Genomic DNA, 13,035 nt, shown 5'->3' on the forward strand with positions numbered 1-13,035 from the left:
CTTCCTTCCGAGGAGTGGCTGGTGGATTTGAACTGCCAGCCTTCTGGTTAGCAGTCAAGTGCCTTAGCCACTATGCTACCAGAGCTCCCTCACATACCATATAACACATTGTTTTTACAATTCATGTGGCAGTCCTTCCAGTTCAAATGATAGAGACCTACCTCGTATGTATTTTTTTAACTGAATACATTTCTTGAAATGGAATTATTAACTGAAAATGCACAGATTTTTCTGTTTTCCTCAGATCTCTCTATTCTTTTCTAAACTCTGTATCAGCATTGTTCCCTGGAAATGTGATGTGAGTCAGAGTTGTAGTTTTAAATTTGTAGTCACTTCAAAAAAATACAAAGAAATATAAAATTAATTTCAATATTTTTATATCTAAAATATTATTTCAACATGCACTCAGTATAAAAAATTACCAATGAGATAATTTACATTTTTTTTCCTCCACTGGAAGAACAAAGTATATGATAAAGCCTTTTCCCTGAAATATTCCAGAAGTGTTCCTGAAAGATATTTGACAGCGATGTTTTGGCTTATCATTCGATTTTATATTGTGTAGCATCAACATTGAATTACGTATAAAATGTTAATGCAATACAACTTGCTTCAATTCTTTACCATTTAGAGATCCTGCAATGTGCCAGAATACTTGTCTGAACATGTGGTTAACTGTATTTTTATATTCACTGTGAGAATTTTTGGGAGCTCTGGTGGCATAGTGCCTAAAGCATTTGACTGCTGACCAGAAGGCTGGAGGTTCAAACCCACCAGCCACTCCTTGGAAGGAAGATTGAGTGATTTACTTCCGCAGTGATACTGTCTCAGACACTCAAGGAGGGGTTGCTATGAGTCGGATCGAACTCGATGGCAGTGAGTTTGGTTTTGGTTTGGTGAGAATTTTACTTTTTTCATGAATAATACGTTTTTTCATGACTAGTTATATTGTTTTTGAATAATTTTGAGTAGCATCTTTCAGAGTATAATGCCTTCCTAATATCGGTGAGATAATAATAATAATAATAATAATAATTTATTGTTTTTTTCCTGTGTCAGATCCAGTGATAAGTGCTTTTTGTGCATTATTTTGTTTAATTCTCTCGTTAGTATTATTAAGTAGGTACTAGCCCTACATTGTCCCTGTTTTTCAGAGGAGAAAATGGAGGCAAAAAAAGGTTAAGTTACTTACCATAAGTTATACAGTTAATAAGCCACAAAGCCAGGATCTAAAGCCCAGAATTTTAACTTCAAAGTCTGTGAGACAGTGGGATGGCATTGTGTTGTGACTCTTTTTCTCACTTATTTATTTGCTGATTATTGCTGTGCTCTGTCACTTTAGCATAGCTATGAGGAAGAGTCATCACCGTGGAAGTTGGCTCAGAGGCACAGAAGTGAAGAAAATGTGGTAAGGAATATATATATATTTTTAAATATTTTGGTGAATATATCCAAATACATATTTTCATTCATGTTTGTTTTCATAGTACCATTTTACTACAGTAATTATTATACATTTTAGATACCAGAACATTAACATGAAGGGAAGGAAGGAATTTCAATATGAACATCTTATTTGTTTGAAAGTCCTAGGTCATATTGAAGACAATCTTGCTTATGGGTGGTAGAAGATGACTGGTTTAATGTGTTGTTGCTGTTGTTAGGTGCTGTCAAGTCATCTCCAACTCATAGTGACCTTGTGTACAGCAGAATGAAACACTGCTCAGTCCTGTGCCAGCCTCATGATCCTTGCTATACCTAAGTTCATCGTTGAAGCCACTGTGTCAATCCACCCTTGTTGAAGGCCTTCCCCTTTTTTGTTGACCCTCCACTTTGCCAAGCATGATATCCTTCTCCAGAGAATGGTCCCTTCTGACAAGATGACCAAAGTAGGTGAGACAAAGTCTGGCCATTCTTGCTTCAAAGGAACATTATGGTTGCACTTCTTCCAGGACAGATTTCTTCCTTCTTCTGGCAGTCCATGGTACTCTTAGTATTCTTCTCCAACACCACAACGCAACAGCATCAGCTCTTCTTTTATTTTCCTTATTCATTGTCCAGCTCTCATACGCATTTGACGTGATGAAAGTACCATGGCTTGGGTTAGGTGTATGCTAGTTTTCAAGGACACATGTTTGCTCTTCAGCACTTGAAAGAGGTCTTTTGCAGCAGATTTGCCCAATGCCGTACATCATCTGGTGTCTTGACTGCTGCTTCCTTTGGTGTTGATTGCAGAACCAAGTAATAGGAAGTCTTTGACAACTTTTCTCCATTTAACGTGATGCTGCTTATTGGTCCAGTTGTGAGGATTTTTGTTTTCTTTATATTGAGGTGTAATCCATACTGTAGACTATAGTCTTCAGTCTTCATCAGTAAGTGCTTCACGTCATCCTCACTTTCAGCAAGGAAAGTTGTGTCATCTGCATATCGCAGGTTGTTAATGAGTCTTCCTCTTGATGTCATATTTTTCTTCATATAATCCAGCTTTTCAGATTATTTGCTCAGCATATATTGAATGAGTATAGTGAAAGGATACAACCCTGACTCACTCCTTTCCTGATTTTAAACCATGCACTGTCCCCTTATGTTCAAATGACAGCCTCCTGGTCTATGTACAGGTTCCTCATGAGTACAATTAAGTTTTCTGGAATTCCCATTCTTCTTAATGTTATCCATAATTTGTTATGATCCACACAATCAAAAGCTTTGGCATAGTCAATAAAACACAAATAAACCTCTTTCTGGGTATTTGCTTTTAGCTAAGATCCATCTGACATCGGCAATGATATCCCTCCTTCCATGTTCTCTTCTGAGTCCAGCTTGTATTTCTGGAAGTTCTCTATCAATATACTGCTGCAACCGTTTTTGAATTATCTTCAGTAAGATTTTACTTGGTGTGATATTAATGATATTGTTTGATAATTTCCACATTGTGGTGGATCTCCTTTCTTTGGAAGGGGTACAAATATGGATCTCTTTCAGTCAGTTGGCCAGGTAGCTGTCTTCCAAATCTCTTGGCATAGCTGAGTGAGTGGCTCCAATGCAGCATCCATTTGTTGACACATCACAATGGGTATTCCATCAATTCCTGGAGCCTTGCACTTCTTCAGTCCAGCTCTGACTTCTTCCTTCAGTACCATTGGTTCTTGATCATGTGCCACCTCCTGAAATGGGTGAACTTGGACCAATTCTTTTTGGTATGGTGACTCTGTGTATTCCTTCCATCTTCTTTTGATGTTTCCTGCATCATTCAATATATTGCTCATAGAATCTTTCAGTATTGCAACTTGAGGCTTAAATTTCCTCTTCAGTTCTTTCAGCTTGAGAAATGCCGAGTGTGTTATCCCTTTTGGTTTTCTAACTCTAGGTATTTGTACATTTTATTATAATAATTGACTTTGTCTTCTTGAGCTGCTCTTTGAAATCTTCTGTTCAGCTCTTTTATCTTGTCATTTCTTCCATTTGCTTTAGCTATTCTCTGTTTAAGGACAAGTTTCAGAGTTTGTTCTGACATCCATTTTGGTCTTTTCTTCCTTTCCTTTTTTTTTAATGACATTTTACTTTCTTCATGGATGATATTCTTGATGTCATCCTACAATTCTTCTGGTCTTCAGTCATTGATGTTCAGTGCATTAAATCTATTCTTTAAGTGATCTCTAAATTCAGGAAGGATATAATCAAGGTCATATTTTGGCTCTTGTGGACTTGTTTTAATTGTCTTCAGCTTTAACTAGAACTCAGATATGAGCAGTTGATGGTCTGTTCCACAGTCAATTCCTGGCCTTGTTTTGGCTGAAGATACTGAGCTTCTCCATCATCTCTTGACACAAAGGTAGTCAGTCTGATTGCTGTGTACTCCATCTGGTGAAGTCCATGTATATAGCTGCCATTTTTGTTGTTGAAAAAAAGTATTTGCAATGAATAAGTTTTTGGTCTTGCAAAATTCTATCATGCACTCTCCAGTGTCATTTCTATCACAAAGGCCATATTTTCTAAGTACCAGCGATTCTTTTTTGTTTACAACTTTTGTATTCTAGTCACTAGTGATAGTCAACACATCTTGATTGCATGTTCAGTCAATTTCAGACTGCAGAAGTTGGTAAATCTTCAATTTTCTTATCTTTGGCTTTGGTGGTTGGTGTGTAAATTTGAATAATAGTAGTATTATGTTCTTGTTACCTCTGTGCCGCTCTAACGGAAGATACCACAAATGCGATGGCCTTAACAAACATGAGTTTATTCTCTTACAGTTTGGAGGCTTAAGTCCAAGTTCAAAGTGCCAGGCTCTAGGAGCTCTGTGAAAACCCCTTGACCTTGGGCTTCAGTTCTGCTTCTTGGACCTGGCCCACTTAAGCTAGAAGCATCTCTTCACTCAGGCAGCTACTGGCTGCTGAGGCTAACAAGCCCAAGGTGGACAAATAAAAATGGCACAGTCCTGATGTTACCAAACCACACAGTGGGCCATTAATTTAAGTCCATTGAAAGTCCCAGGGTCAGCAGAGCATAGCAGGCTTCTGAATAATGACATGGCTACATGCAAGGTTCAAGTTTGCCATAAGATAGAGACCATTCCCAAAGCTGCTTCTTATATATGAGCAATAACTACTACCAGCTGCCCAGCCACTCAACCAGGCTCAGCCAAGTTGACACACAAACTTAACCACCACATATTAACTGGTCTTCCTTGTAGACATTATAGATGTGCACAGCATGGTTTAATGTGGTCAGCATCAAATACCATAACCCTTTTCTTTATTGAAGAGAGGGCAGACTTTTGCAAACACCCTTGCAGAGGGTTTCAGTTAAATGAAAATGAGTAGCCAGTGTCCTCATTAGTGCACTGTCATTAGATTAAATTTAAATTGCAAAAGGTGTGGAGGAAACTAAACAGAGAAATCACAAAAGGTATAATGCAAATAATTATCTGTAAGAAACTTAAAAGATAACAGATATTTTTCAGTAATGTATGACAAATCTGAGAGATCAAGGAAATGCCACTGTTCTCATGTAAGAGAGAAACATTGATTAACAGTACCTCTGAGGAGGTACCCATATTTTAATGTTCTTTTCCAAAACTATAATCAGTAAAGAAGAATAAATACTAATGGCACTTGTGGGATAAAAGATCTACTTTATGCTAAGTAAGGAGGCCTTTGCCCTTGGCTCCTGGGAAACAACTCTTAGAGTAACTGGGGTGCCTTGTTCTGGGACTTCTGAGGATTTGTGCTGGTGAGTAAGCGCTGAACCTATTTGCCTGGGGTCTTGATATCAGCTAGCCTCAGGAGGCATGATTGAGCTTATCGTACAGGTCTGGACAGTAAAAGCCCAGAATAGTAAAGCTCAGAGAGCTTCCTCATTGGAGAACACATCTGCTCTTGGGAGGGTAGTGCATCTCTTGGGACACTGAAGCCCAGACTTTGCCCTGTGTGTCTCTTTCTTTGTATCCTGTTTGGCTATAAAAAAATCCGTAGTCACAAGTATGATGTATTCGCTGTGAATACTGTGAGTTGTTCTAGTGAATTATTGAACCCAAACTGCAAATGGCAGTCAGCAGGTCAGAAAGTAAGGGTGTCGTGTGGGCTCTTGAGCTTTTAGTTGGCATCCTGAAGAGATAGTGGGAAACCAGCCCCAAACGGGTCGCCAGGAGGTCAGAAGGTTGGGGTTTTGTGTGGACTGCTGCAACTTATGGCTGGTGTCTGCCTTTTTGACAGTCTGAAGGACTGTATCCTTTTACCTTATGAGTGCTAACTTAACTCTGGTGGCTAAAGTGAGAGAGAGAGAGAGCCATGGGGTGGGTGACTGGTGGCAAGGATGAAGTGAGAATGTGAGGACTGGATCAATCTCCACCTTTTGGGGATTGGATTCATGCTGATCCTTAACACCCAGCACTGTGGAAGAAATGATTGAACTCTGTATTAATGATACTTTGTTATAATGTTTTGTCTGCCTCCCATTTTAATTCTAGTTCTGCAAAGAAAGTGATGGTGTCTCTCCTATGCTCCATGTTATTCATATCACCTGGCTGAGTGCCTGGCACACACTAGGTGTTCTTTAAATATTTGCTGAGTGAATGAATTGTATTTTCTGAATCTTAGCTAGGCATAGGATGTGATGTAGTATCATCAGAGTCAATTAGTGAGTTTGCATATGAAAAAGCAGTATGATGCTATTAGTTGTTAAAATTTCTATAGAACATTCTTTTTCTTCTCACCTTACCAATATGCAGGCATTGTGTTTATTGATATGATAAATATAGTATGTACCATTTAGATTAACTTTTGATGACTATATTCGACAACGTGCTTAAACAACCATTTTATGGGACAGCTTTTTCTTTAAAGTCTTTGTTCAATATAACCCCCTCCCCCCAGGCAATTAAGTATCAGTAATAATCCTTCCACTCCTATAGGCCTTTCCTAGCAACAATTTGTTATCTGTCTTTCCTAGTGACAGTTTGTACATGGATAGTCTGAGCTGAATATTCAGGCATAAGCAGCATTTAGACTTCTTTGTGGCATAATTAATTACTTTTATGGCATTGTGTACTTCATAGAATTTTATTTGGTTCTAGAGATAGAAGGTCACACTTCTGCTAAAGGGGCAAGGAGGCCTCATCTTCTGACCTCCTCTAACCCCACAAAAGGAAGATAGAATCATCATCAGTAGCTCAGGGCCTATTCCTGGAAGGCTACACATGCTGCCTCCTTCCAGCCCTTTTACCAACCGTTGCTCCCACAGAATCCACCTCTCTGCTGGGTTCGATAATTCCCTGCAGTGGCCACACAGAACTCATAGATTAGGGGATTTATTAGGGAAGTACAAGACTATAATTCAAGTTCAGAAATGCACTCCATCTCTTGCAGCCGGCTGTCTCACTCAGCAGCCAGCAGTCTCAGTAGCACATTGCTCTCTCAGTAGTGCGTGTCTCTCATGTCTCTCTCTTTGCAGTGTGTATCTATCATGTTGCCCTCAGCATTGTGTGTCTCTTGTGTCTCTCTCTCAGCAGCGTGTGTCTCTCATGTCTCTCAGGAGTGTGTTTCTCTCAGCAGCATGTGTTTCTCAGCCAGCAGTCAGAAAGACTCCTCCTGCCTGTAGGAGGGCTCCTTTTGAGCCTGGCAGAGTGGCCCAAACCAACCAATCCCAACATCAGAGTTCTACACACCTGAGAGAGAGTGAAATGGCCAGAAAATTACTTTGTGTTGCTCCCAACAGACATACCCCACGTGGATAACCTTAACAATCAGGAGCTACTCAGTTGCTCACAGCAAATTCCACCACAGAGTTTACAAAGACTTATGGCTAGAAAAGCCACACTATGTAATTTGCTATACATCAACTTCTAACTGGTAAATGACAAAACTGAGCATTTAAACTTTCCTGAGCTCTACGTCTGTAGATCTATCTCCTCCTAAATGTTCCACTCTTACTTATCACATCATTTACCTAAGCCACACTGATTTATCTTCTTCCTATCCTCTCCCTGAATTTGCTTTCCCTCCTATATCCCTGTATTGGTGAATGCATTGGCAGCTATCCAGTTTTCACAACTGAAAACCTTGGGAGCCATTTTCCTTCTTATCCGTAAGTCCAAATTACCATCTTTTACTTGGATTCTTACAGTGACCTATTCATTTGACCCAGGTTTCTAGTCTTGCCTCCTTTACCCCAAATCTGTCCTGCTTCCTGACAGGCTTATTTAGTAATTCTTTATTACCTATAGGATAAAGCTCAAATCTTGTTTAACTACTCTGTGATGTGTTTGGACTATATACTGTTGGTGATGGGGAGCTATTTAGAATTTTAAAACAGGAACTCTGAAGGCTTTGTGAATTGAAAGGGGTGAGAGAGAGGGGAACACAATAGGGATAGTGAATGACTGCATAGAGGAAGTAACTGTGGGGATGGAGGGAAGGGGAGGAGCGTAGGAGAGATACTGGAGTGGAATTCTTAGGTAGGGAATGAGTGGGATAAGAGCCTAGGAGGATTCCTGCATTTCTGGATTTTGTGAGCTGTAGATACTGTAGTGCCATGAAATAGGTTTATGGATAAGTGGAAGGACAGATTTGAGGAGAACTATGAGGGTTCCCAGCATATATTTCATTTCTGTTAACATTCAACCTAGAAACCCAGAATGTGTGTCTATTCTGTTTTTCTGGCAAAATTCTTACTTATCCCTTAAGGCGCAGACCAGCGTATACTTCAGATACTTATCTGTAAAGTCTTCCTCAAACCTCCAAAGCGAGATTGAGCACATCCTCCATTGTACTATTATGGATTTAGTGAATTCTTCTGTTTTTATTCTCAGATTCTAGATGATAAAATTCAGTCTTAGAATTGTTAAGTGATGAGACCAAGAACATTGATATAAACAGCAAAGCCAGGATTTGAGCCACCTGCCTTTCTGGAAAGCCTGTGCACTTATCCACTATGCAGTACTTCCTCTTCTAAATAAAAAAAAGACATGGATGAGTAAAATCTTTAAGCCATAAGATCTCTTAATTGATATTTTAGTAATCTGAAATTTGAAATAGATCAGACAGGACTGGCATTTGTAGTTTTAGCATACTTTTCTTTATATCTTGTCTTAACAGTGAATGGAAAGATGAACATCAGCCAATGGAAAATATGTTCATGGATAAGAAATGAAATGTGTGGAGGGATTGCTAGACATTTGGAATTTATTTATATAATGTTTGTTTTTAAGCCATAAGAATTAATAAAGGTTTCCCAAGAAAGGATATGTTTGTTAACTGTTTTTTTCTTTTTCGTCATGCTTATAAGTTAGCAGATTTTTATTTTATTTTATTTTTTATATAAAAATTTGAGTTAGGTTTATGTTTAATTTTAGAAATATTTAGTCTTTTTCATTGGCAGCATCAAATGAATCTAAGGAAAAAAAAATATTTCCCACCCTATTTGAAGGACTCAAATTTGTGTTTTAATTTTCTGTTACATGTTTGATTTTTATCTCCAGGAAATTGAAAAGGAAGACATTGACTTAGAAAATGTGGGAACTGATGAATATATAGCAAGTTTTGAAGATGATTTTGAAGTATGTATAAATTTTTTTTTTCCTCAGCTTAAAAATCATTTATTATAATGTCAGTGTATGTATAGTAATTTAATAGCTTTTCTCTCTCTCTTTATTATTCTCAATATTCAGTATCTATTTGATTTGTGTATAGCTGTTACCTGTAAAATATGTGCTATGCTTCTCCTCATGCTTAACAGTATGATATAGTTAAAAGATTTTATATTTTCATCCATTTTTAAGTGCATTGCATTCAAGCATGCATATATATATTAATGTAAAAGTCTCACATTCTCAACACAAATATGTTTGCATATTATTATTACTAATAGCTCTTAATATAATTCTTATTATATGGCTCATTTTTAGAGAAAAAACTCAGCTGTTTATATAGATTTATATTTTAAAGACATTAAAATTAGTGAACTATAAAAATCTTTCGTAGTCATAATGAGGAGTTTGTCTATTTTAAATGATAAGTTTTAATTTGTTCAGTGCAATAAGATTACTTAAAGTCAATTTGTTGAAAAGTGTTCCAACCACATTGTTATTCTTTATAGGACTATGAAGATGATTTTGAGATTTGTGATGGTGATGATGATGATAGCAATAATGAGCATGAATTGAAAGAAAAAACTGAAGAACTTCCTCCAGCAAAAATAAAGGAGATACAAGAAATTAAAAAAGCCATTAATGCAGAAAATGAAAGGATTAGTGAATTGTCTTTGAAACGGTTTCAGAAACAAGGTCGAATGGAATATGAAGGGGAATCAAGGACTGGTATGTTAGTAAATACTAATTATATGTCCATGCTCTTATGAAACTGTGGACACTAAAACCTTGTAGACATTTGCTACATACAGAATTACTCTAATTAATCAAGTAGGTAAATGAGAATTTTATACATTCATGCTTTGCATCTAATACATACAGGGCACTCAATAAATATTAATCATTGGTATGTTAGAAATTATTTTTTATATCAAACCAAATTGCATTTAGCTTTTCTGATCAGCTCCTAAGGACGACTGTGATATTTGTCATTCTTTGGTGCTGTCAAGTTGATTCTGACTCATAGTGACCCCATGTGACAGAGAAAAATGACCCCATAGGGTTTTCTAGGCTATAATGTTTACAGAAATAGATCACCAGGTCTTTTACTATGGAGCCACTGAGTGGGCTTGAACCATCAATCTTTTGGTTAGCAGCCAAGTGCTTAACTGTTGGACTACCAGGGCTCCTTTTCTCATTCTAGAATGACTAATATAGGCTATCACTGATCCTAAGTGCTCAGTAATGTTCATTTTACCTGTGTTGTTAGTCTGTTGCTCAGTCTCTGAGTGTAACCTCATTGAATTTTCATAAAGGAATAACCAGTGTTGGCAGTAGGGGTATCAGAAATGTGAAGGCAGTGGATAAGAGCTCCTCTTGAGAAATGTTAATAACACTACATGGGATAGCATTCTCTTAAAGATTTAAAATGCAGCCAACACAGTATGTTATAAAGAGCTCTTCTAACTAAACCTTTCATTTCCATTGATTTTTTTTTTTTTTTAAATGAAATTAGGAGTGATCTTGGTATCTGGATACAGTGAATTTACTTGTAAGGGTAGGAGTAAACCTTTTAACAACAACAAGGGAAAAACTGATTTTGATAAAGAATTAGCAGTAAAGGGAAAATAGCTACAGTGTTAAAAATATTGAATAATATATTATTTTAAAATAAATTTTCTAGTAGAATATTAGTCATTAATAATTATAATAGTGTGGACTGTAATTATTAATAAATTACCATTACTAATTAATATAATAATACCACTGAAGGTTTGTCAGAATGATGATTACCCTCATATTTTGTACCTGCCACAGAGATAGCAAAACATTAAATTTATAGCTAGCAAAATTTCTTTTAAGCCTGGGTACCTGTCTGGGATGGTGATGTCTGGTAAGGATCCATTTACCTTTTGGCCATTTTGGCTGGCTGAGAGTCACAGACTGGTTTCAGTGATTTTTCACTGCTTAGTAGCACAGTGCACAGGGAGGTTCCATGTACCTCCAGGAAGTAGGATTTACATGACAGCATTTGACTTACTCTTTTTTTTTTTTTTTTTAAATTGTGATTTGGGTGAAAGTTCACAGAGCAAATTCAGTTTCCATTACAGCAGTTCACATACACTTTGTCTCATGACATTGACTACAATTTACCACAATACAACAGCTCCCCTCCCACTTCTTCCCCATAGCTACCTCTTCCCTGTGACCTTCCCTCCATGCACTCCTACCCCCTGAGCTGTGTCCCTGTGCATACACAGCCCTTCCATTCTCCCATGATTGTTCTCTCCAAGGAGTCTATCTACATAGTGTAAATGTTCACCTCATATGCCTGTGTTTTGTTTGGCTGGAAGCCACAGGTATGGGTTCAATTCCAGACCTGAAGGGCAGCTAGGGGCCATAGTCTCAGTGGTTCCATCAGGCTCTATCAGACCAGCAAACCTGGTCTCTTTCCTTTTTTTTTCCAAATGATTTTGAGTTTTGTTCCACATTGTTCTCCCACTCTATCCAGAATCTCCTATATAGATCCCCCTCCGAGTGGTTGACAGTGGTACCCAGGTACCATCTAATTCTTCTGGTCTCATAGTCTTATAGGCTGAGGATCACATGGTGTACCAGTTAATCTTTGGTTTTCTTCATTCTTCTTTGCTCTGGGTGAGGAGAGACCCATCGTTACCTCTAGATGGCTGCTTCCGAGGTTTTAAGATCCCAGTTGCTACTCACCAAAGTAGGAGGTGGAACAATGTTTTGTGTAGTATGTTATGCCAATTGAGCTTGATGTCCCCTGCAGCTATGGTCCCGATCCCACAGGTTCAACTCCTCGCTCCCTCTGGGTAGCTGGCTGTACCCAAGAAGTGACTACAACATTGTCTCTTGTCAGCTCTGCTATACACCTGGGAATTCTTATAGAACATACAAATACACTTGTCTGCCAACCCAATGCATGGTCTTGGGCACCCCCACCCCACCCCGCATAGACATACCTAATAGTTCAGCCTGTCCACCCATCTATCCACCCGTATACGCATGTTTGCCTTCACTGACAATGCAGTACTGTATGTGCAAAAGGGTTCATCTTTGTTGTCTGTACTTCCCATGTACCTCTCTATGCCTTCCTCTTCCTCAGTGCCACCATGTTGATCACTCACATTTGGTACATTGTCCTTCTCTTCACCCAAATCAATACTTGTCTTTACCTATCTAACAGTGTTCCCTCCACTCCCCTCCCACTCCTGGTAGCTAACAAAGAAAATTTCCTTCCATGTACAAACCTTTCCTTGACTTTTTATAAAAACAGACTAATATAATATTTGTGTTTATGTAATTGACTTATTTCACTCAGCATAATGTCCTCCAAGTTCATCCACATTATGTGGTGTTTTGCAGATTCTACGTTATTCTTTAGGGTTGCATAATATTCCATTGTGTGAATGAACCATAGTTTGGTTATCCACTCTTCTGTTTGTGGACACCTAGGTTGTTTCCATTTTTGGCTATTGTAAATGGTGCTGCGATGAACATGGGTGTGCGTATGTCTGTTCTTGTCCTGGCTCTGACTTCTGTATACCTAGTAATGAAATGATTGGATCAAATGATATTTCTAATTCTAACTTTGTAAGTAGTCACCATATTGCTTTCCACAGTGGTTGTACCAATTTACAGTCCCAACAGCAGTGTATGAGAGTCCCAATCTTTCTTCATCCTCTCCAGCATTTGTTATTTTCTGTCTTGTTGAACTTTGCTACTAGTGCTGGGGCAATATGGTATCTCGTTGTTTTGATTTGCATTTCTCTAATGGCTAATGATTGTGAGCATTTCTTCATATATTTCTTGGCCACCTGGATATCCTCTTTGGTGAAGTATCTGTTCATGTCTTCTGCCCATTTTTTAAATTGGATTATTTGTCTTTTTGTTGTTGAGGTGTTAGAATTTTCTATAAATTCTAGAGATAA

At 38.0% G+C, this 13,035-nt stretch overlaps 1 protein-coding gene across 1 annotated transcript in view; it reads left to right on the forward strand.

Annotated features, from left to right (window-relative positions):
- DYNC2I1 (dynein 2 intermediate chain 1) overlaps positions 1 to 13,035 on the forward strand; it is a 163,591-nt gene that overhangs the window by 50,398 nt on the left and 100,158 nt on the right. Inside the window, exons 8-10 of the mRNA XM_007950401.1 lie at positions 1,343 to 1,408; positions 8,975 to 9,052; positions 9,592 to 9,811. Of these exons, the coding sequence (XP_007948592.1) occupies positions 1,343 to 1,408; positions 8,975 to 9,052; positions 9,592 to 9,811 (364 nt within the window). The remainder of the gene's footprint in view (positions 1 to 1,342; positions 1,409 to 8,974; positions 9,053 to 9,591; positions 9,812 to 13,035) is intronic.

This window comes from Orycteropus afer, unplaced genomic scaffold (genome assembly GCF_000298275.1).
Source record: "Orycteropus afer afer isolate SDZICR_OR568_19922 unplaced genomic scaffold, OryAfe1.0 scaffold00271, whole genome shotgun sequence".
Classification (NCBI taxonomy): domain Eukaryota; kingdom Metazoa; phylum Chordata; class Mammalia; order Tubulidentata; family Orycteropodidae; genus Orycteropus; species Orycteropus afer.